At 40.5% G+C, this 25,822-nt stretch overlaps 1 protein-coding gene across 2 annotated transcripts; it reads right to left on the bottom strand.

The window, feature by feature from the left end:
* Positions 1–94: 94 nt before the first annotated feature.
* Positions 95–25,397, bottom strand: sacs (sacsin molecular chaperone). 2 transcript variants are annotated; one of them, XM_046390259.1, is made up of 11 exons: positions 25,148–25,397; positions 23,006–23,067; positions 22,661–22,769; positions 21,290–21,440; positions 18,919–19,009; positions 18,755–18,840; positions 18,140–18,251; positions 17,693–17,839; positions 15,486–16,971; positions 15,015–15,106; positions 95–13,106 (listed from the first exon to the last, which is right to left on the bottom strand). In XM_046390259.1, exons 3-11 carry the CDS (start codon positions 22,681–22,683, stop codon positions 1,555–1,557), a joined length of 13,740 nt encoding a protein of 4,579 aa, XP_046246215.1. In that variant the 5' UTR covers positions 22,684–22,769; positions 23,006–23,067; positions 25,148–25,397; the 3' UTR covers positions 95–1,554. The 2 variants fall into 2 exon arrangements, with proteins under 2 accessions (XP_046246215.1, XP_046246214.1); XM_046390258.1 differs by lacking the exon at positions 25,148–25,397 and adding an exon at positions 23,167–23,274.
* Between the last annotated feature and the right edge of the window lie 425 nt (positions 25,398–25,822).

Consider the following 25,822-nt stretch of genomic DNA (forward strand, 5'->3'; position numbering starts at 1 on the left):
AAAATATGCCAATAGTTTAAATCACAAACACACAGCTATCATTTTTTTTTTAATTTTCCTTCTTTTATAAACCTAGAAACAAAAGTGGAAACAGTTTGTTTAAGGAGAATTTATTAGGCCTTCCTATGGCACAGTGTACATCAACATGTACGACAGACAAGATTCTCCACGGGTTAGTCATGGAGACACACTCAGTTGTATCACCTCAAGCTTGAGGGGTAATAAGACAACAGGTACCATGAAGCACATTTTAAATTATGTTTGAAAATGACATTTACAATATGTGGTCAGTCTGTGTGTAGTCCTTCACATCAACAGTAAAATAAGCAAAAATACAGTAAAAACACACAAGCACCATAGTTTGGTGCTGTTTTATGTTCCTTAAACCAGAAATTGCCAAAAAGGTATGAACATGGTTTAATGCTGGCAAAGGTTAGCATGTTAAGGGCTGTGCCCAAATTATGGCAAATATATGCGGCTCTTTATTTTATCACACTGTCCTACTGAGAATTCCCAAACATGCCATCTGCATAAAGAAAATAGATACGTTTAGTTGATTCTTTAAGCAAAAACAGAGCTACAGTCACCATTGCCCTCTCCAAAGATAAGTTTAAGTTATCAAAGCAGACTTGGTCTTTGTAGAGCCCCAGAGTACACATGGTTTACAGGTTTAGAACATATATGAACAGTTAATGACGCAAAATAGTAACCAATTGTTACTCTATAGAGCACAACAAACATTTAACGTTGCTTTAACAAAAAAAATCTTCAGTGAAAAAAACTATTTCTTTCAAAGTAATATAAAGAGTTTTCCATTCACAGTTGGATTCTCCCAAGTTGCTGGGGTGACATAAGTGTTCTATAAATCCAAGTGCAAGTATATGAGGATTTTCAAAAAAGTGCTTTGTCCATAAACAAGTGACTGGCTATATTACAGAAAATTTTACAACTTTTACAGAAATGATATGAAATTAGTGATTAAAATACAAAAAAAAAAAAAAATTACATACATAGTTGAAATTTCCTTGACTTGATGACACCTTGCATGACTGCAACTGAAGTGTTTGAGGATTTATTTATTTCTTCATTATAAGCGCATCATTTCAGTACACTCAACTGCTTTTCTGCAGCAAGAAAATATATATATATGTATTTATATTTTTTTTATAAAAGATAAAGTAAAAAAAGCAGCATATTTTTAATTTAACTCAGAGCAAATATATTCAATGTGGGGACTTTGGTAAACAACACATATTGCTTAGGCATTTGTATGTACAGCATATGCAGATTTTTTTTTTAATATATTACAGCAAATCTATATTGAGACAGTCTAATAAGTAATGGGAGCCATACATTTATTTACTGTGCATGGGCCACAGAACCCCCATCACAGATAGAAACTGCATATGTACTATAAGCTGCCAGCTGGATAATTAAATTTTATTCAAATTGATATACTGTACATGATCTGTATTGCACACAGCCACGCGTTTCCTCTATTCCACGGAGGATATATGCATATGCATAGTTTCATTATCATCTTGAACAACAGTATTATATTTTTTGCTGCACAAAAGTTTCGAGCTTTATGATAATACGTGCGGTACATTCCATCACTCTCATTGCCACTTCAGATGTGTACCTGTCATTGGGAATTTGTGGAAACGGCAGGAGATCAGGATAGCGAGTTCTCAAACTGTCCACACCATATCCTTCCAGGATTTGAACATCATTGGCGAGGCCTGTTAACTGGGTGTTGTACTCCTCAACTTTCTGAGCTAGAGCAGTTGGTTTCACATCTTTGTCTGACTTTCCTCTAACTGCATAGTCGGCAGCTATCAGTGCAAGCTTTGTGGCCAGATAGCATTTGAAACAGACCCACTCATTGGCATTTTTGTGAAGATCGTTCCGAGCAGCCGAGTAGTTTGCTCTTGCTTGTCTCAGCCACCTGCGGGCTTCCACAGGATTTCCAACTGTCTTGAAAGTAGGGGGCACAAAGAAACGTTGAGAGTGTGATGAAGCTGCATAGCTTGTATGACGTTCCCTGAACTGCTGCCTTTCTGACTTGTGACTTGTTGCTTCTTGGTTCCATGATGAATAAAACCTTTGAAAAGAGAACTTCTCTGAGTGGAAGCGGGATGATGATGTGGAATATGATCTCCTGGAAGCTCTGTCGGTATTTTGTTGATCAGCCAAAGACTGCTTCTCCATCCTGTTGATCTCGTTTTGTAAGTGTTTAAAGACTTCTGTGGCAATGTCCAGATTCTCTGCATTTTTGTCTGGATGCCACTTGAGATACAATCGGCGGATGATCTTCTTTCTCTCTGTCTCAGGAAGCTTCCAAGCTTGTTCAACTACTAAGGTCACTTCTTTCAGAATTTCAGGCAATGCATGAAGCTTGATCTTTTTTGGAGAGTGTTTTTGAGGGGGAGGTCTGAGGTTTTCCTTACCAGCAAAAAGAGGAGGGATCATTCGTAGACCAGAAGAATGACTGTTAGGACTCGTAGGAGTTGATGGAGTACTGGCGTCTCGCACATGGCTACTTTCATCTTGTCTTGAGAATTTGTACAAGTCGAGAGAACTGACTATCTTGTACTCACTGTAACCAATGTCAATCTGGAAACATTTTCCAAGGAAATTTGTGTTTTCCTCCTCTTCTCTTTCTACTTCTTGAACAATGATGGCATATGTATAGGTAGGCTGGTAGGTCCCATACATGTCTCCACCCTCAGAGTCTACAAGATAACCCACATACTCTCCTGGATAAAACACATTCAAGGGATCCATGAGTAGTGTGTGATGTATCTCAGCTGGTATGGGGGTTCCAGGGAGGGGTAGCTCAAGTTGTGAAGGCTCAGTTGAGTCATACTTAACCCCAAGGTTGTCCAGCTTCTCTGTGATCCTATAGATGTCATTACAGCCCAGCATGGCAATCAGATAGGATGTGTCAGAAATCAAATTGTCTGTAGCAGACTTCAGTGTCATTGCCAGTGCTAAGAGAAAATTAATGTCTTTGCTGTCTGAATGTTGGATGTAGAGGTGAATCACAGCTGTTCCATATCTCTTGAGGAAGGCAAGGGTTTCACTGCGGCTGTGTGGGATGGGACTACATCCTTTCACTCTTAAAGTTGTCTGGAGTTTCTCAAAACAAGAAACTTTAAGTCCTTCACAAAGTGCTTTGCAGAGACGTATGGCTTTTTCCTCATTCACAAGGTATGCATTGTCATTCTCATGTTTCATTATTCTGATCAGCCCCGTGATAAACTGCTCTGACGACAGCAAAAGTTGAAGGCGACCTTGAAGAGAGCAAAGAGCTCCAAACTGGCACATTTTTGGAGAATCCTCATCAAGTTGTTCTTCAAGAATGCTACTCAGCAGTCTAGGCCTCAGTTTCTGTGGAAGTAGCATTATCAGCTTTGTGTGGAAAGCATGATCTTTGCCCAGATAGCACTGGCTCATGTCCACAAGCATCTGAACTCCAACATTACCTTGAATTCTGCTTTTATAGTGTGGGGCATCGTCAAAAACCAAGCTACTGGATTTGGCTAATCTGCCATCATGACTTGGCAGATAAAATGTTAGATCTCTGAGACTCTCAAGATCTTTACGAACTTCCACTGGATCATTATGGAGAGCTTTGAACAATCCTGAAACAACCCTTTTCACAGTTCTCATTTCATTTGGGTCAAGCTGTTTGCCCTCTGAACTTCTGTAAATTCGCCACAGCACTTCAACATACTGTTTGGTTGACACAACATCTTCTGTGCCAAGAAGTTTGAACAGTTGATGAAAGGTACCAAGCTCTAGAGGCAATTTGTACAAGTAGGGTTTGAAGTCAGATTCATTGTCCAAATTAATGACGACCTCTTCAGGTTTCAGCAATTTCCAGCCTTCTTCAACCATGACAAACGCTACCCCACGGAGTTGGTAATGGAAATCTCTTTTGTCTGCATTGAGGAATTCGTAGGTGGACCTTAAAACTTTATTCCTGGTTTTCACCATTTCATCATCTGGATTGGATATGTTGCAGATGTTCTTGCAGTTACTTATGACCTTCTCCAACGGTGGGTCCAAGTTGACCCCTAACATGTTCAGCACTTGGTCAAGCTGTTCCTGGCCAGTGAGAGTGCTCCCTTCCTGGTCCTTTATGCTTAGTGGTGTAGCTTTCTCAGGTAGAATTGGGCAAGATGTCCAAAGCAAGTGAATGATGTCTGTTTGCTTGAATTTTGGATTTACCTGAGACCCACTGAAGCGGATCAGAGGCAGTGTGCCACTCATCTCTTGGTACTGTGAATGAAGCTTGATGAGTTCTTTGGGGGCTCTCTCAGGACACAGGAATGGTATCATTGAGAGCTCTTTCAGAAAAGTTCCCTGGAATAGGTCCGTCCTCTCTTTGAAAATGTGGTTCAAGAGAGCATCAACAATGGTCTGCACTTTTTCTTTGGTCCAGCTCTCTGTTTGGGCTTTGATGCTGACCTCTTTTGCAAACTGAAGAACTTGTTGCTGTGACACTTCATGCTTGAGACCAATATTTCTCAAAAAGGTTATCCATGAGGTGAGCAACAATGCCCCATTCTTTGGTTTTGATACTTGCTCGACTTTCTTAAAAAAGTCACTTGGTATGAATGACTTTGAAGGAAGCATAACTTCAAACACTTTTATTGTCTCATCATAAAAAAACTTGGTTGGCCTGAGTCTGTTTGAGTAATCAAATATGAACATCAGTCCCTCCAATTTCTCAAAGAGCTGATCCTTCGTCTCACACGATTCTTCCATTGACAAAAGTCTCTCTTTCAAGTAGACAATGTGTTCAACTTTGGCATCATAGGAAAGACTCTCAAACTTTGGCAGGAGATGTTGAAGGTAGACTTCTAAGTCATCAATTGGCATGCAGCCAAGGAAGGTGTACAGTTCTTTCAGCTGCGGACTGTCAGCAAGAAAGGCAGAGGAGGTTGTGTGAGCCCATTTGTCAATATCTGCAGTGGGAATGCTTTTTGCAAGGACAAAGTTTGCCCCATAGTTTGCAATGCTTACATATCTCCCACTAACTGATTTAAAGCATGGGAGGAGTTTCAGGCTCTGTGCATCCTGTTGTGTGAGGTTAGCTAGGTTGCAATTGAAATACAACAGAAGAGCCTCAAAGTCCCTGTCAGTCAAGTTTCCTGCTTTGAACGCGGATGTGTGAATCATGTATTCTAGAGCTTTCAGAATACTTGATGGATTTTCAGTGTTTGCTGTGTGTTGTGCCAGAAAAGGCACAATGGGATTCTCTTTGACACAGATCTTGTTCACTGCGAGCTGAATGCACCCTGCCTTCATTAGGATGTGAAATACTTTGTCATTTTGGGCATGTGGAAATATGGCTATATTCATCAAACTCAGAGGTAAAAGCACATCATGCTCAGGGACAACTATCTTCTCTCTTGCCATGAATTTGATTCCAGGTAGCAAAGCCCAGTCTTTCAGAATGTCAAGCATTGTGTCAAAACTGGGTTTGATGTCCACCTGATTCTCTTTAACAGCGATACTCTCACTGATGAAGTTCCACACGTTCTTCAGCCAAGATTCACTTGCAAAGGTGTCTCTCCACTTTACTGGGATTCTTGTTCTATACTCTCTTGGAAGAACAGACCCCAGTAGGTCACCAAAGCAGCTGATGTCGAAGATCTTTGCAGCTCCTTCCTTAAAAAGGATGTTGCTGTACCTAATGTACAATGTGTTCATGAACATTTCTTTTCGTGATGAAATAAGCTCATGGTGTGGTGTCAGGAACTTTGGTCTCTTTGAATCAAACACCTGTAGCATATTGTCCATTGTTATCAAGAGAGGTAAACCCTCAAGTTTGACTTCATCCACTTCCATATCTTTAAAGCAGTAGTCGACTAGAAGCTTCAAGTTATGAGCTAACTTATAGTTTGACTGTTGCAGACGGCAGGGGAGTTTTCCAACATGGCAAGATGTGTCTGGTGATGAGAAAGTGTGAAGAAAGTTGCGGACATCTCTTGGTGTCACGTAACTCACTGGTATTCCTGCATCTTCCAAACACAAGTAGAGATTTGCTGTCTCGTCGCAGCTGTGAATCAGGTTGAAACCAATATCCAGAAGCAATGTTTTCAGCCTGTAGACATTTTCGGCAACAGACTTCCTTGAGGTGATGTTGTACTCTGTGTTTTTCAAGTGCTGAAGCTCATCTTGTAGCAGATTATCAAAAAATGCTCTGCCTTTGTTTGCAGTGGATGTATTCACCCATGAAATGTAAATGACAGAGTGCATGTCAGAGTTGTCACTGTGTGCTGCTCTGACTACAGGAAGCAGGCGCTTAAGGTCAGCATGGATACAGTTGTACACTGCTTTAACCAGGCAATACCAATCTGGTTGTATATCAAGCCTGTTGACTGGGAAAAAGAACAGATATTTCCGCAGTGTATCTTTAACAACATGAAGTGGTGTTCCTTGTATTATGGTCATGGTGGGATCAGGACCTGGAAAGTACCTACGCTTAAGCTGAATCAGCAGCTCCACACATGCAGGGGCTATCAGTAATGTCATCAAATTGTTATTCCAGTCACTTCTTACCCCTACTCCATTGTCATCTCTCCATAGGTTTCTTCTAGCAGAGTCTAGGGCAAAATGGCCATTGACATGAAAAGGTAAACCAGTCTCCAGTGAAAGAGGCAAAAAGCAGAAGGCTCTGTGGGGCTTTTTGTAGTTGTGACTTACGCATGCAGCTACCCCTCCACGTGGAAACAGAGTTATGTCTTCATTTTTGTGAGCGGAGACCACACCTTTTGAGACATTTTCAATGTCAGGGAACCCTGATCGGTTGCAGATCATCCATGTCGTTAAATTTCCATCAGTATCCTCTATGTCCATTGAGTAGGTTATCTGTTGGACTGGGATGGCAGTGAGCTGCTTCTTTCTGGTCACACTATCAATGACAGAGGCATGAAACTGTTTGCGTTTTAGCCGATCTCCATCTGTTATTTTGGCTGTTACAGAATAGAGTACTTTTAATTCTCCAGATGCATGGTCAATTTCACAGATCGATATTTTCTCCATGTGGTTGAGGAACATCAGAAGCTCTGCACCATCAGTTTTTAGCTTATCCAGAAGGTTTTGCACCATTCTGTCTGATGCGGGGACAGAACTGATTTCTGATGTCTTTGCCATCTCCATAGAGCGAATAGGGAATCTGAACATGGTGCTCCGTTCTAACTTGAAATGAACCCCCAAGTAAAGGTTTAGAACATCTGAAAACTGAGATCTAAAGTCAGAGTCCAAGTCTCTGAACATTCTTCCAGGACTCATAGATGTAGCCCCAGGTGCATACCGTGCATGTGGATCAAAGATGCACAGAATGTCATTGTTTGAGATGAAGGATGGACAGTCAGTGATGTGATAGACAGAGTTGAATCCTATACCATACTGACCAGTTTTGCCTGGATTGGCTTCTTTTGTTCCTCTTCCGAGATTTTGTATACCTCGGACATCATCCTCTGTGAAAGGCTGGTTGTTATATACACAGAGTGCAGGGCCTTGCATGGGGATCCATTTATCATCAAATATTCTATCGGTGGGGTGTGTCCTTGAATCATAAACAAAATAAATTTCAGTGGCTTTGGCATCATCCGCATTTTGAAGCAGCTCTTTCAGCATTTCTTTTTCTGATGGATAAGCATTGAGAATGCTTTTAATTCGGCTTGTGAGTTTTTCTTTTTGTCCAAATTCACTCCCAAGTGGAGTGAAGCAGACATTAGAGGCATATCTCTCCAAGGCTTTGTGACGTTTTGGGACTGCTCCTAATTTCACAGCAACCTCTCTTGGAATATCCCCATGACAGTATTTCACAGAAGAGTCTCTGACTTTGATCCAAGGGCAGTCATTGTAGCATAGTGATTTTGATGGCTGCAACGTTAGACTTGAGTCAGGTAACAGAATCTGTCCATAGTTCGCCTGGCAGTATTCTTGGTTCTTGTCTCGTATCAAACTCCATATTCCTTCACTAATAATTCTGCGACACAACTGGAAGTTCTCCTCTGTGAGTGACCTTCGGCCACATTCTTCCTTCACAGTTTCAAGAACTGCTGAGAAATCCTCAACCGTGAAGCTGGGCTGTACTCCAACATTTTCAAAGAGCTCACGGCAGCTGTTTCTGTATTTGTTAGGAAGCTGATAAAGATGTGGAGATGCATCAAAATTCAGGAGGAATGCAACTTTGGAGGGATTGACATATGTGTTCTCCACCAGGATGGAATTGAATGCTTTCAGTTCCTCAGTTATTTGCCCTTTTGCATTCTCATCCTGCAGCATTTCCTCATGAAGAAACTTGTAACAGGCATTTGTTATGTTTTCCTGATACAGTGTGACACCATCAAATGATTGAGACAGTTTCTTGAGTTGACTAATGACCAATCCAACTGAAGGTTTCCTTATTAGACCAAGACAATCTTTCACAGCCAATGACACTGCACCACAACCTTTGAAAGATGGAGAATTCTCATTCAGAATTGGCTTCAGCAGACACACTGTGTCCTGATGTTCAGTTGTGAAGAGTTCTCTTGCAGAGAACATTGTTGTTGGGGAAAAGTTGTTTCCATGCCATGGCAGTGAGAAGCCAGCAGGTCTTGTCAGGAATGGAAGGAACTTGATGTCCTGTAGCTTGTCTAAGAGCTCAGGCGCTCCTGGATCTCTCATCTTCAGTTTCTCATCGATGAGACTGAGTAGTATACTGCTACGAAAGCATGCAGCTGTGTGGTCATTTTCATTGAGATCATTAACAGATTGAACACGCTCAATCAGGTCCTCCCACGATAGATCATCTTTAACCATGCCTAACTGCACCAGCTTCACTAAACACACAGGGTTTAGGTAGTCTTTTGAAGTCCCTTCGGGAAATCTTCCATCTTCTGTGTTGTAGAGTTTAGCAACTCTTCCCTCTGGATGAATGAGTCTGGAAGGTAAAACCAGTTCCTTATTGGGGCCAGAGCATGGGATACAAGGAGTAACCCTTAGAATTGATGCAAAATCTTCAAGTTTCTCATTCAAAACATAATGCATCAGTGGATCTCGAAGCTCTTTGTCAATTTCCTGGATGTGAGGGAAAAAGACCTCTGAAAAGAACTGCTTCTCTGTTAGGGTGTTTTCCATTAACTTCCCTTTACATCCAGCATCATCAAATCCCTCCTTCACCCAGTCAGGCAGCTCAACAGCACAGAGGTTTTGTGACCCACTCTTCCTGAGATATTTCAAGAATATCTTGAAAGCGGCAGGACCAATGTCTGGCCTACAGAGCAAGGTATCATCAAGGAATCGAACATACTGAATTGACACCCAGGTTTTGCCATCAGAGAAAACCTTTGCATGGTCACTCTCACCTCCTTTGGCTATTTCTTGGTAGACACCCTGGCTGATCAGTGTGAAGTCGTCATGCACCTGACTCGGATCTGGCCATGCTGCATAATAGCTGTAGTCAAGCAGTTCTCCATTTTCAGCCATCGAACGTAGCATTGTGAGTGCTGCCAAATAGGCCTGGACAATGACATGTCTCATGAATACAGAATTCCACTGTCCTTTAGTGTCGGTCTTCCAGATCTCTTTGCGGTTGGATGTAACAGCAAAGCAGCCATTAATATGGACTGGTAAACCTGTTTTGATCCTGAGAGGTAAGTAGCAAAACACCTCTCCGATTGGTGTGGCATTTGTCTTCACTGTCCATTTGCGATTTTCTTCCTCTGAGAGCAGAACAGCCACTCCACCACAGGGCACTAGTCCAAGTCTTTTTCCACTATCACTGAGGGAAAACTTGAGTGCCTCCGTTACATCCATGCATGAGCAAATGAGCCAGTTGGTGACCTCTACTGCCTTTTGGGGCATTTCATCTGTGAGTCTTCTTGTCTGAACACCTTTAGCAGCCATCTCAAAGTACTGGTTAGGATCTTCCTCTGAACCCCTGAATAGTGGTGAGTGGAGATCGACAATGCGTTTGAACACATTATGGAACTCCTCCACTAAAATGCGTATGATGCAACCAGACTTGGGAACATCAGCAGGTACCCTGTTGGTACTTGCAACTTTCTTCATAACCTTTGCCGCAGATTTTAAGATGCTCAGAGGTCCATATGAGGCTTTGGATGACCACACACTTTTGTTGATGGTGACGACATCTTGTGCTCCAGCTGGATTTGGTTCTTCATATTTCAGGTATTTTAAGACCATACTTCCAACATGTTGAGTAAACAGAATGAACCGATGGCCACATATGCTGAACTCATCAACCAGAGAATAGATGTCTGTGGTGTTGTAGTACAGACTACTGATTTCACTTAGCGAGGCTTCCTGCTCTGTCCTGAATGGGAGTCTGAACAGTGTACCGTTGTATTTGTATGGGGAGTCCTGAGCTAGAGGAAGCTGACAATTGAAGACATTAATGAAAGGCTTGAATTGGTTGGGAAATTTTCTCAGCCTTTTCTGTTGTTTGCTCCAGTTGATTTTGATCCCTGGATTAGACCTGTCTCTGATGTGCTTGCTGATATGATTTATGTTCGGATCGAACATGATCATAAACTCTCTGCTCAGTATGATGGGAATATCAGTGATGTGATACACTGAGTTGAAGCCCAAACCAAATTTTCCAACTTTGTCTGCTTCACATCTCTTCACTGATCCACCTAACCTTGTGATGTTCAGAAAGTCTGTATCTGAGAAAACAGAGTTGTTGAAAGACCACAAGGAGGGTCCATGACAAACAATCATGCCAGGGTCAAGGAGATTCTCTCGAATGTCTGTGTTTTTTCTCATGTCAATGAGGAAACTACACTCTGTTGCACTTGCATCATCAGCATTCTGCAGAAGCTCTTTAAAAATGTCTGCAACAGAAGGATATTCCTCTAAGATGTTCTTAATTCTCACTGTTAGGGGCTCTCTTTGGCCTGATTGCTCAAATCCAAGGTTCTCTGGGTTTATCAACCTTGTGCTCAAACAAGGCACCTTCAGCCATTCTGCGGTTTTCATTGGTATGTCATCATGGACTAATATAATGGGCTCTGATGCATCTTCAAGTAAGTCATTCAAATCGTCGACCTTGATGTCACAGTAGGTGCATTCATGAATGGGCTTCATCGCTAATTTGTTTGGTTCCTTGTAGCAAAGAACTGGCACGTGCATGCTGGTATCTACAGGTATCTGACTGTTGTACAGCCATCTCAGGATGTTGATCAAAAGTAGGATATCATGTTTGCTTTCCTCCTTGGTAATCTGCCCTTCACATTTTTGTCGGATGGTGCTGATGACCTCAAACACGTGGCTTGGGGAAACCTCTTCAACTGAACCACAAAACTTGAAAAGCTTGTGAAACTTTCTAATTGTCTTTGGCAGGGAGTACAGGTAAGGCTGCAAGTCAAGATCAGCGAGGGGTTTTAGAACAGTCTGGCCAGGTGATGAGAATGTCTTCCCTGTCCACACCCAATCAAAAGGTAGTGATTTCATTGCTTCTCTGGCGTCCTCAAGATGAGCCTGCATGAAACCATAAATCTCAAACAAGATCTGCTGGAACTGATACCAGTCCTCTGTGGTGAATGCTTGAGATTTATGCCAGTCATTTACTGATTTCAGATGCTGTAATACTTGATCCACCTGTGGATCCACAGTTAGTTTCAGTGCTTTCTTCATACCTGCAGATGTGTGTTCAATCAGTGGTACTGCAGATCCCACAAGCACTGCATGGGAAATGTCACACATCTCAGACAAAGAGCAGATATTGAGAGTATCTCCAACCCAAGCAAGGGATTTAGGATAGGTTAGAGGTCTTTCTTTGCAGACAGGTACCCATTTAAGTTTTAGCAATGATGTCTGAGCATCAGCTGATTTTACCAATTTGGTTTGTCTGTTGAGTATTAGCAGGAGTGTTTTTGCCTTTTTGATTATGAAGTCCCACTCGGGTTCTTTGCTGCTTTGTAATTCCTCTATCTTTTTTGCAACTTTGAGTGCATCCTTTTCACTGAGCTGTACCTCATTTCTTAGTCCCAGTTGCCTGAGTGAATGAAGAACATCAGAGGAAGATGTGAATGTACTGGTGGGAAATCTGGTTTTCTCTTCCATGAAGAAAAGATTCTGTAGAATCTCCAGCTCAGGATCAAAAAGATCAGAGGCTTTGACTGACTTTCCACATGGCAGCTCAATAAATTTCAGAGCAGAGAGCCATCCAATGACAGATGAGTTTTCATTTTTTAGGAATGCCAGGTGTTTAAGTGCCCAAAGCATGATTTGGGTTACCTCATCTGTTGTGTAGAACCCCCTCTCAATGTCCTGAATAATCATCTTCAAACATTCTGTTGTTTTCACTTGTTCTACATTTAGCATCTTGATGAGGCGGATTGATTCCTCATCACTGCAGCCCACAAGATTTAAGGATAACTTTACATCTGGAGGATATTTGGCTCTGTGATGTAAAGCTCTAGCTCCTCTCAGTGATGTAAATGTTGAGGTACCCTCAGAGCATGTCCCCAGTTTCTCAAAGATGGAAAGCTCAAGCAGGGTATGCCTTTCTCTCTCTGTAATATCAGTTAGCCCTGCAAGAAAATTTCTGAGTGCAATCTTTTCTTTGACTGAGAAAGATGAGACTTGGGTGGACAACCGTTGTGTAGACAGTCTCTCCATAATTTGCAGAAGCATACCAGGAGAGGAAGGATGAATGTAATTCTTGAGTTCAGGATGCTGCAAACATGAATCCATCTTTTTCATCACTACTCCTCCGAGCTTTTCCATGATGTCAAGAAGGATTTCAGAAGCTGGTGTTTCTCCCTCATCCACAAGAATTATGGGGGATGGAGTTTTGAGACGCACAAGCTTAACCATGTCCATGGTTTCCTCAAGTGGCACAAGCGGGATCAAAGGCAAGTCTTCAAAGGTACTTAAGTCATCAGCAAAATTTATGTAGAGATGTTTCCAAATCATCTTCAACCAAGAAACTGTAGGATGTTTCAACTCTCTGTTCCCTGGTTCCCACTGAACAATTAAGTCTCTCGTTGGCCAGGCTGTTAATAGGATATCCTTGATAAGTCGAGCTGATCTTTCAGGGTTGAGCACTTGAAGCTGAGTACAGGGTCTTCCTGTTCAAATAACAGGGGAAATAATTAGCCTCAGTTATTATTATGGAAGCTGCTGAGTGTTAATCATCAAAGGTGACAAAGTTTGTTCTTGTTATTACACAATGCAGCATTCTGAAGATGAAAATAATTTTTTCCCCTTGGACTTCACTCATCGAGGTATGATAAGGTGCAATAGACTTTTTTCAAGGTCGTATCATGTAAAGTGGGCAGCACAACAGATGACTGATGACTGTTCTCTTTTTCAGGAATCTGGAAAAATATTACAGGTGTTTTGGAAATAGCTGTCTTAATGACCTACAAATTACTGTTTTTAAATAAATTAGAAAGCAAGATTAAACAAATTCACTTTGATAAGATTTTGTTTAAAAATGACAAAATATATCAATATATGGATACTCAATATTTAAGACTTAAAACAATATTGCAGCACATATGAGAATCTCAATCTTATAGAAGCCAATCAATCTTATATCGCTGATATATACCATGCAAACACACTTGCACAAACCACACACACACACACACACAATCACACACGATTTGTAAGATATATCCTATAATCTTGTCAGTCTTGAATCAAATCTTATCCTTTAGTCAGTGTTACTCAGTGCAGCAGAAACCATTTCAGTTAGAGACTGATAATTACTATAACATGGCAAATCATAAAGTGCACCATGAAACATTGCAAGAAACCCATAAAAATGAGTTGGAATGATGAATTAATGTGTTTCAGTAAACACGTTAGCTGTTGTTTATATTACTTCTTACTTACTATTGTGAGAATTTTATCACTGCAGTTACCATGGTACCATTTACATTCATTAGTCATCCATTAGTTTAGGTTAGTAATAAAAAGCATCAGCACTTAACACACTTTGAAATACATACCAGAGCAGCCCCAAAGATACTGCTGCACTGTAATTCAAGTGACAGATTTTTAGAGTTCTAGGATGAATTTTACTCTCTTTCTTAAATTTTAAGATTTGGCCATCGATTTTAAAAACATTTTAAAAATTAGCCCTTTAAGAGATACCTACACACATGGTATAGATTTTGACTTGTCTGAGTAACACACAAGTGTACCTATGATGGCTGTGCTGCACTGAAATCTTTTAGCATCTGTACATAATTATCTATTGTTTGAACCTGTCTCATCCTAATGCACAGTTTGGAAAAAAGTAGTTGTTGAGAGAGAGGACGATGGTGAGACAAGGGTGGGGAGGGGAAGGTCAGGTGATGTAAGAGGATCCAAGTGGTACACTAATATCATCCACAGGGGTGGGCCCAAAGAGGGCGAAGAGAGTAAACATTTCAAACAGATAAATGCTACTTCTTACAAAAATTAATAGCCAAACAAAAATGAAAAAGAATCCAAGTAGCTGTAGTTATATTAAATTACAATATTCTCTATCTGCTTATTTCTTTTGCCTGACTTGCTGCCATACTCAGTCATGGTTTAGTATGGCAGTGAATGCACTCAGGATCTGATCTCATGCATCAAGTGGAATGTGTGGCCCCAAAACAACTCTTCAGTGAGTCAGCATGTTCACTCTTGTTCCCTTGATGTTCTCCTAAATTACCAGCAGCACTAGATTTACAGTAATGCCCCGCTGGCAATGCAGGAGAGGGAGTAGTCCCAGCATGGTCACATGGGCAGTGAAGATTTTCACGTTTCAGTTTCAGACTTAACTATGAATCATACTTAGCACAATGCTTTAAAATCCGTTATTCTAAAGCAAAGATTTTTAGGGACAGTTTTACTGACAGCTGTTGTTAAGATTACAAGTAAATTAGTCAAAATATTTCATAATATAGAAGTCTTCTAGTCACTGTTTGGGACCAAGGATGTTTACACATATAGTTATTTATGAAGAAGAGATTGCATGTATATTAAATGTTTTACATTACCTCTGCTTTTGGCTGCTTTCTTCAAATTGTCCATCACTGAAGGTTTAACATTCTCCAATATGAACCGACCCTCAAGTCCTGGATACAGACACCTTAGGACAAAGCAACAGAAAATTAATGTGAGACATTTTACAAAAATAAATTATACATGTACATGTGATTTATGTACAGAAAGATTTTCATACAAAAAGCTTGAAGCTATCATTCATCTGACTTCAAATTAAGCAGCAAAAGAAAAATGCAATTTAGCCCCAAAAAAAGAAAAAAAATACTATATGATTTCAAGCAAACAAATATATATATATTGTACTGATTCCACTTATTAAAATGATTTTTTAAGTCAAAGTTAAATGCACATCAAGGGGAGACTTGAGGTCATTTAGACGAGAATTGCAAAAGTTTGCTTAAAACACAAACACTGTCTTTGCCACTGAGTGTAGTGGAAATACACTTTTTTCATTTTATCTCTACCTGGGGTGTTCTTCAGACGCAATGTAAATGGAATCCTTTTCACTGACAGAAGATGAAAATGTTGTAAATGTCCCATCTTGCAGTGGCAGGAGCTCCAGTCCAATCAAATCATTGTAATTGCCATCACTAAGGGTGAACTCCAGAAGCAGCAGCTTCTCCTGTGAGGATCCTTTGTGTTTGTACTTTCTGATCACGTGCCGCAACAAAGAGGGAGTTACCTTCTTCACTTCACCAAACTCAGCCATGTAGGTAGCCAAGACAAAGTCCACGGTGACAGGCACCTTTGCCAATTGCATTCCTGAGCTTTGGAGGTAGTTGATCACAGTTTCTGAAATGTCCTCTTCTGTGTCCAGCTCTGAGAACACGGCCTGGTCTGGTTGGATCCAGCTTTCACTGAGGGAATAGATTACTTGCTGTCGGAGCAAGTCATGAAACAGTGGCTGGAGGATGGGTTTCCAGCGGGACTTGACCAGCTTAGGGTCTGGCCAGGCCCCATAGGTCCCTTTAGGGGACAATGGAAAGTCTTGGTCCTTTTTAGTTTGCACTCTTTTGATAGCCTCAGTTATGAGCGTGAAGTAAGCCTTAGGGATGACAGTGATTATAAGTAGTTCATTCCACAAGGCTGCTGGATCCCTCCACTGGTCCACTTCCCGCCACTTGATACTCCTACGATTGTCTGTGAGGCCAAAGAAGCCACTGACATGAACTGGAAGCCCTGTCTCACTCTCCTCTCCAGGAGGAAGGGGAAGGAAGCAAAAAGCTCGTCCTGAGAAACCAGATGTGGCACCTCTGTCTTCTTTGTTAATCAGAGTAAGAGGCAGAGCAATGCCAGTGGTAGGCATAAATCTCAAATCATCAGCCAGAGAGTCCAACTCAGTGCACATTCCTCTGCCCCCTACTCCATTACAAACCAGCCACGTCATCCTCTGAGTCTCTTTAGCTGTTTCATCCTGAGTCTCTATGTTGACCTGGTAAGTGACACATGTGATGGTGGAACTGGGAACACCATTGCCGTAGCTGTCTATAGCCTGACCCAGTGTCTTCAGTGCATTTGGTCTTTCTAACTTGTCATCAGTATTCTCTGTTGCTGTAACTTGAAATAACATTCGTTCTGTACCATCGGACTCACGCACATGCAAGGAGATCTTCTGAACACTCTTAAGGAAGAGGAGCACAGTGTCTGCATCCGCTTTGAAGGACTCAAAGAGCTCCAAAACCTTTTCTTTGTTGTAAATGTTGCCACTGAGTTGGGATGGTTTCAGCCGGAGCGGGAAGCGGAACAACGTTCCAGGAAAGTTGCCATCCTTAATGGTTTTCTCAGAGCTCCCAAACATCCCAAAGTAGGGAGCAAACTGGTCAGCCATTTCTGTGATCTCCTTAAGGTCTGACTTCAAGTTCCAACACTGTCCAGACTCATGCACCCCAAACAGGGTCTGATGAGGATCCAGCATGGCAATCTGGTCTCCACTGAATATACTGGGAACATCTAAGTATTGAGAAGAAAAACACAAAAATCCATGAATTAAAACTCAAACATGTTGCTATTTCTACATTGTGCTTTAATTTACTGCCTCACTGTTTATCACTGTCATTTCAAGTCATGCCATAATGACAAACATTTCCTACTTTCAGCTTTTCCAAAGTGACAATTCACTGCTTAAACTAAATATCTTGGAACTGGTGATGGGCATTTTTAAATATTTAGTCACATTTTAAAGATCAAATAATGAACTAATCAACTGACAAGATTAGCTGATAATGAAAAAAATCAATACTTGCAACCCTTCTTTAATTTAAAATTAAGAAAGAGCTTTCTTTTAACGAACTATTTGCTTTTAACATATATCAATAAAGTAATTATATGCCAGGATTTAAGAGATAGCGTTGTACTGCTTGGTAGCTTTAAGTATTTATTAAAACTGCCATAGATAGAACTGCCAAAGATTTACGGACATCATTTTCTGATTTGATACTGATGTACAACTCAAATTGGTTGTTTGCATTGCAACTTAACTGGCATAGAAAAAATGTATTGGCAAACATTCACAAGTTCACATTCAAGTTACACAAGAAATATTTTGGCAGGAAAGTTCTTCACACAGGGTAGTTTGTAACCACTGATTCCACACGAGGAAATGCTTTGTACTGTAAGTAAGCACAATGATAACAGAAGTAAGAAACAGCATTGCGAGAGTGACAGTCCTCACCTGTCACATGGTACACAGAATTGAATCCAATCCCGAATCTTCCCACTTTCAAAGGATCCTCTCTCTTCCTGCTCCTTGCAATTTCCTGAATCCCATTCCAGTCTTCCACAGTGAACACAGCATCATTGTAGACATATAATGCTGTACCTGTAAAACCATGTGTTAACACAAGGTCAGCACACAATCTAAAAATATAAAATATACAGTAAAGGTACAGTGGACTAATGTGTGATTTTAATAATCCCTGTAACAAATGTATTTGTGTTTTCCCTTTTCCCTGTTCAAAGGTGGGTCAGAGCAGATGATCAGCTACAGAACACCTGCTTAATGACTGAACAGGACAAATTCCTGCCAACACAAGGGTTTGAATTTATGCCCTCCAATTAAAAACAGTATATCACCGATCACTGGACTATCCTGAGGTGCTTAATTCTTTACTGTACTCACCCTGATGCTGAGCCATGTCAGGTGACCACAGTGACTCCACTCCATACTCTGTCTCATCATACATGAACTTGACTTCTGTGGCTCCAGCATCCTCTGCATTTTGAATCAACTCCTTCAAAATAAAATGCAAGAAATACACACATTTATAAAGGCATGGCCTTCCTTGTGGTTTTGAGAAATCTAATATGTCCAATGATATCATCTTTGGTGGATACATTTAATCAAAAAGGATTGGTAAAATGAGCACGCTATTAGAGAGGAGGGCCACACTGGGATGCTTTACCCTAACATTGTTTTTATCAGGTGATATAGCTGATGCCAGCAAGTAAAGCCAAAATAAAATTGCTCTTTGTGTTTGTGCAGTCTTGACATATTTTCTCACTCCTAATCCCATGACATCTGTATTAGTGACTACAGCCTTTGCCTGGGAGAAATCTCCACAAAAAAACCTGTTTATACAACAACTAATAGAGAGGCAACTGTAGTAAGAATAAAAGCTACATCCTTTTATCCTGTTTGAGGGAATTGTACCAGGCCAACATCCACAAAGCAATACTGCTAAATGCATTTATTGTTAATGAAAAATGTGAAAAATAATAATGTAGCGTGACTCACTTTCAGAATTTGTCCACCCTCAGGGTATCTCCTCAGAATATCTTTCAGAAATTCAACAAGCGGTGGTGTAGTCTGTCCAAACCTCCCTGTGAAAGCCAAGCTCAGTAAGCCTCTCAATTGTAAGAACTGGTTACTTTGCAGAGATATGGTGATTTCAATCCTACCTCCTCCTTTAAGGCCTCTTCCCTCCAGTGTGACAGATATTTCTAGGCTTCCGGCAAGCAACAAGGTCCTGATCTGCACACTGTCATCCAGCTGGACGGGGTTGATATGGAGACAAAGCATAATTTATTGTATAACTAGTGTATAATTAAGTGTGTCTTATTGAGAAATAGATCATTCAAATTCAAATACATTTGAATGATCTGGTCTGTTAAAAATGGAAAATGCTGTTGGAAAGGTGCAGAAATCTTACCAGACTATCTGATCAAATTGTTATGTACAATGTGTCAGGAAAGTGTTATTGTGAAAGATATAAAGATGTGAACAATGTAAAAATTACTTACGTCACAAGTCACTTTTTTGAGAACTACTTACAGAAATTATAGTTCTGGCCATCAAAGTTAATGTATCAATCTTTTGGGCTGTATTATTGCACACATTAGCGTGACAGACGATCTTTTCCTGGTGCATCTTTCAGAATCAATGCAGCAGGGAGCCAGATTTGGCACCAGACCTGATACTGCTGCCCCTGCTGTTTGAGGCTTTTCAAGGTGACACTGTGACCCACTGCACTCAGCAGTCTTTGCACATCATAATGCTGCCTTGCAAACTGAGCTCGACATAAGCAAAACCCTCAGCCATCATCTTAATTATGGTCACTGCACTCTTCAATAATCATTAGTACAATTCAGGATGAGGGATTTTAAGTCTTTAATGTCGTATTGTTATTTAATACAAGACAAATAAAGAGCTTAAAGGCTAAAGTAGTCGCTCTTCAACATAACTCTGCAATAAAACTGAATATCTAAATGCATATATTTCTTAAGTTTTGTCTATTTAACATTGAGCTAAAGAACAGAGGGTACATTTTCTTCTCCTAAACCAAGGGTGTACATACAAATACCAGTGATAGTTTCAAGTGTTTGTCCTCATTTGGCCTGAATGTTAGATTTCATTTGTAAGCACTCGCAGATAGGCATTTACAAGGAAGAATGCTTTTGAAACTCACAAAGAACGAGCTAAACCTGACCTACACTTTCTCCTGAAGTGCATACCGCTCCTAAGTTAAGCACAGCGTGTCACTCATTGCCTTCTCCATAAGATTGCTGCACATTTTTAATTGCATCAGGCACAACAGGAACCCAAGTTGAAATTTAGATATATATTTATATCTGGAGGGTTGCAATAGAAATCTTTGTCTATGGGAAACAGTGTACCTTAGATAATACTCAGAGTCAGACCACAATTCAAGAATTAAACACTTCTTTTATTAAAACCTCTTGTCTGAATTATAGGACCTGACCTTGTGTGTGTGTGTGTGTGTGTGTGTGTGTGGTACTAGTTTGTGAGTGTGGCTTGCAGCTAATTTCTGCGTATGAGATCAAGTGGGAGCTGCCAAACCCTGACCACCACCTGGTGCTTTCCATCAGCTGAGCCCCAAGACAGGGAATCAACTAGTCATGTTAGGCCATGCCCAGTGCACAGCCAACACAAACTACCACAAAAGAGTCATATAGCACATTTATCCACCAAAAGGGTAACTAATTAATTAATTACTCAAATTAACTATACAGACACATCTGTGTGATGCAAAATAAGATTTTTATAGCATGAAAGATAACCGGCGCTTGTCAGACCGTAATTTATGAAACTGTAAGAACACAATGGTGTTTTGTTCAATACACTGCGGCGATGAGATGCCCAGTCATGCTGCCTATGAGTCACATTATTTGACTGCAGTCATCTGAGCTGATAATGTGTTCAGGACCACTGCATGGTTCTGTGGTTAGAGAGACAGATAGATAAAAAGACTGACAGACAGATAGACAGACAGACAGACAGACAGATAGATATATAGATAGATAGATAGATAGATAGATAGATAGATAGATAGATAGATAGATAGAAATGGGAGTATGTTACAAAGTACTACTCTTTAGTGCAGCAAAGAATGATGAGGATACAAATACTGGCTCAACACCAACTGGCATGGATCTCTGCTTAACTACTTCAAAACCAACATTTCTGTGTTTGTCTTTGCCTCAGACAAAAAGTCAAAACTTTCATTCATTCTTTGATCTACCGTAACTTAGGTTATATTATTCACTAATTTATCACTAGCATATTGGGGCTTAAAATACTTAAGCAAATCCAGTTGTTGTTTCAGTGCAATATATTCATCATAGTAAGCCAAAAACTTCAAAATTATTAGTCTCACATATGAACACAAAAAACAGACATCTTTACTAGACATCAAGTAATAACCACTGAGCTACATAATTTGGATCTGTTTTCTTGTGACATATAAGCTATGCTACGCCTACCAGGAAAAAGTACGAATTGTTCTGTTGTCAGAAGAAAAGAATAAATTACCACTTTCCCATTGTGAGTCAGCCGTTGCTCCTTGACAGGGAGATTTGTCTCCTCATATATCAACTGTTTGACATCTTGAACAGATGTGAAGGGAGAGACCTGGTAGGACCGCAGGCCAATGTATTCATGACAAACTGTCACCCGTGGCAACCTAGAAATTACAGACACAAGTTATGTTCGAGGTTTGAATGAAAGCTTTGAGTGGGTAGAGATTTTGAATTAGTATCAGTATGGGAAATATTCTCATAATAAGCAGTCTGAAGATTTGAAAAGTTTTTTTTGTATTGATTTAATATTGACAATGGAGACACAGACAGGAAACATATGGAGAAAGAAGGGTGTGAAATGCAACAAAGCTCCCCAGCCAGAATCAAAAAGGGGATGCTGTAGTGTGCAAGTGTCTTAACCACCAAGCTACCAGGAGGACTGACCAGTTTTTAAAATTCAGTGTTTACAATTCTTCATGGAGTATCTTTATACATGTACAGTATTAAGTTTCAGCTTCTTTCAAATTTGATGTTGAACAAATTTTAATGAATTAAACCCCTGATTATTTGGAGCTCTTCAGTATGCATGCATTCAGGGGATACGAGAGTCTTGCTTACAGTCATTATTGATCAAAGTTTAGGTTGGGAAGAAACGTGAGACGGGAGACCCCACCAGGTCCATCTGTTGGTGGTCCATTAGTGCCATCTGCATTAGGCTCTAGATTTAGATTTTGAGATCAGTGTACCTTTAAATACAGCCTGCATCCTTGCTGCCCTCAAGTGCTGCAGGCTGATATACTATCCTTAAAAAGAAAAATCTTTAAAAGCACCGACTGACCCCATCTTCAAGAGAGTTGTGTTGTCTTCCATCAGCAGGCCTTCGACGCCGTTGTTTTGTTACTGGTCAACTCTGTCCTCATGAATATTATAACAGCTACCACCCACTATAATATGAACCGTGCTGCTATTTAAGCATGTGTGCTTTACCTTACTTATGTAAGGTAAACCTGTAAGTTAGCCTGTCAACACGTTAACAGTAATAAAGCAAAAATATTCTTGCTTATTCAGTAGCGGGACACTGGACCCCTGCAGCCAAGTTCGCACTGGTGCATTCACTGGAGCTGGAGTGGGTGTGGCTGCCAGCACAGCCCATACCACACAATACTAAGTGAACCCGTAGTATTGCTATTAAAAAACATACAGACTGACACTTTGCAGTGGTGAGAAAGCGTCATTCCTGTTATCGTTAAGTCAGTCATTCCATCTGAGAACAATCTAATAACAATCTTACAACTAGTGGAGTATTACAGCAGGACGGGTTAGCTGCTAACATTAAGTACGCTAGTAATGTTACCAGCACTATTACAGTAGACATTAAACTCACCCCGGGTCCGGACAGTTGGCCATCTCGTTGTTGCTATGCGTCCCAGCACATACACATTCATTGGACTATCTTATGCACTGAGCGCAGGAATACTCCACCGGGAAAACGGCTGTAACAAACAAGAGACCGTTATTTTCCTCAAACACCTGCCTGTTAGCATAATTGTGTAATAAATACATACTAACTGTCGGTCGGTAATGTTTACGACACAATAAAATCTATTAAATCAATATGTTGCTGTGATTTTGACTAAGAGACTTTCTTTCAACCGTTTCTCGCCGGTGCCGGGTGATTTGTCTAGCCTCTTTCGGATCATTATCTCACTATCCCACCACCCCCACTCACTTGAATCTGTCGACTGCGAGCCGCTAAAGGTCCTCTGATACATTTCACGGCAGGATGTGTTCCTGGAAACAATAACAACAACAATAGCAAGTGACATGGTTATTACCCATCATCACCATACTGATTCCTTCAAAGGCGATGTTCTAATAATAAAGAATTACACTGTGCGTAAGAGCAAAAACTCTGGAGACGAAGCGAGAGGCTTCCCTCCCGGTTACTTCCGTGTCGTCTTAAATCCCGTCAAAAAGAGTCAATGTTCCCACCTACCTTAAACCCTTTAGCTCTGAGTCAGAAATGGTCTATATCCGAGACTACTCAATATATACTTTCGCAGAGAGGCTTATGTAATACTTCATAATCCTCTTCTACTTCTGTAATACTAAAACAGTGTGATGAGTAGTTTGTTTCGGTTTGTTTTGCGCATGCGTAGTATCTTGTGTGCGGTATTACTGATTCTAATTGGACTAATTGTTGCACTTTAAATAGCTAATATTTCAATACTGTAAAAGTGTACACTAGTGTATACATGACTCAAGTTTCTCAGTTCAGTTCCACCGTTTGCAGAGACTGCAAGTGAAGGGCTCTCACCCTGTGCTTTTCTACTAAGCCCAGTGTTCCGGAAGTAAACCTATTGATATTACCATTGCATTGACAACGATAAGTGAGTGACTGGCAGCTGGACTATTTCCAAGGCTTGAAACCATCCGCTGAAACAATGAGCATCTGTACTAGAAAGGTCAGGTTGATTGATAGAGTATAAAGCTACATTAATTGATTTTTGGCCACTTGAGGGCAGAACATGAGCAGAAAAATAGCCTACTGGTGAATGTGTCATTATTGACAAAAGTTGGAATGGCTACCATGTAGGTAAGCAGTTTCACATTCAGCAAACATGAAGCAAATCAGCATTAACTGGAGTTCTTTCCTGCCTGATTCACATTCACTCTGCTTTCGGATTTCAGGGGAAAACATCAAACTTAATAATATATCTTAACTGGCTCCATATGTAAATTATTCTGACTGGCCTTCTGTTACTGCTCTGAGAGGTCATTTAATTGTTAAGATTCATAGTTTTATACATTTAATTTTCATTCTTTTGTTCATTGTTCAATAGCTACAATCATTTGTTGACAAATATATTTACCATACCATATACATTTATTATTTATTTTATTAAATAGAACTAAACCTGCCAGCATACTCCTGACTCATACTTTTCACTCAGAGGCATTTGCTGAATTTGGCTGAATTCAAAAATATCAGCCTGAAGATACTCTTAGTAACAGAACCATCTAATATGCGATTGTGTGACAGTAGTGACAAATATGTAGGTACTTAAACAAACACCACTAGTGACTGCTAGCAGCTGCATTACAGTGAGCCTGGGTGGCTTATGTCGCTGCATTGTGGGAGTTGTAGTCAAACCAGAAATGCATCAGACGCCAGCACACTGCAGTCGAGGTGCGCACATCAACTTTGAAGACCATAGTCAGTGGCTGAGGTTAGGCCCTTTCTGTTACGCTGATCAGTCACATTTTACGGCCCAGGGTTAATCACATGAAAAGCCTTTACACCGCATTGGGCAGTATAATTCCACTATTCATCTATTTCCATTTGGGTTGGTTTGGATGCTGGCTGTCCAGACGGTGTTCTGACATTGATATCTGATGCACAGACTATGCAAACTCTGTTTTGAAAACATCGTTCACTGTGGTGCAGTCCTTTTTTAGACGAAACGGGCAGGACTACGCAGAAAAGTGACATCATCATCATCACCACTTCAAAGTCAAGGACTCCCAGCACCTTTAAATATAGAAATAGCTCTCCTTTGCATCGCGTTGGCTTTCCTGAAGACACGCACCCAATCTACTGAAGTCTTCTGCAGAGAAGCAGCCCTTCATTGTCCAGAATACAAAACCAATTATACGTCAAACTTAGAGTACTGTAACCTACGATTTCAGCTTCTCAAAGCTCTATTCGGTACTCAATTCCACCCAGTTGAAAATCGATTCACAGAAAAATGCATTGTTTTATAATCTTTAAATATCGTTGTAGCCAAAATACATTTCCTAGTACCCTGTCGCCCCTTGTAGCCTGCATTTTAATGCCGCATTGGAGAGGGAGAGAGAAATGGTTACTCACGTTAGGAAACAAGCATTCTGCCAGCAGCATCAGTGCAGCATCTCTGTCCTGTCCTCTGCACTGCAGCGGAGAGCTCAACTTCCTGTAAATGTCTCCACAAGAGTGGAACCCCACCTGCACACTTAAGGGATCGCCGTTAGAATGAGATGGCCAAAAGATGAAATATCTAACACCCGGGAACACCTCTGGACACTTTCATACTGCAGGTTTTAAAGCACAGGTCTCTTAAAGCGACAGCTGCTGTATGAAGCTCCGATGGGACGCAACGCACCAGCAAATATGGGATGGGCGAAATAGAATAGAATAGAATAGAATGTGCGAAAAATATCTAATACTTCATACACTAGGGTAGTATACAGATCAGATATGTACACTCAAAGAATAGAAAAGAATAGAATAGAATAACAGGTTTGGAATAGACTTGGAACAGACTTTAGTCATAGACTTTAACTCTGGAAACAGAGATTGTGCAGTATGAATAGAATAGAATCAAACTAAATTAAATGGAATGAGAGTCTACTTGCCACGGAATATTATGAACCTATGTGTGAAGTTTGCAAAGATACTATGTAATACTTAAGTGAATATATTACAATAGTGTAGAGTCATCAGAGACTGAATAGAATGGAATAGATAGATAGAATGGATAGATAGAATAGAATTAAAATTAAATAG

Source organism: Scatophagus argus, chromosome 5 (assembly GCF_020382885.2).
Source record: "Scatophagus argus isolate fScaArg1 chromosome 5, fScaArg1.pri, whole genome shotgun sequence".
NCBI lineage: Eukaryota > Metazoa > Chordata > Actinopteri > Scatophagidae > Scatophagus > Scatophagus argus.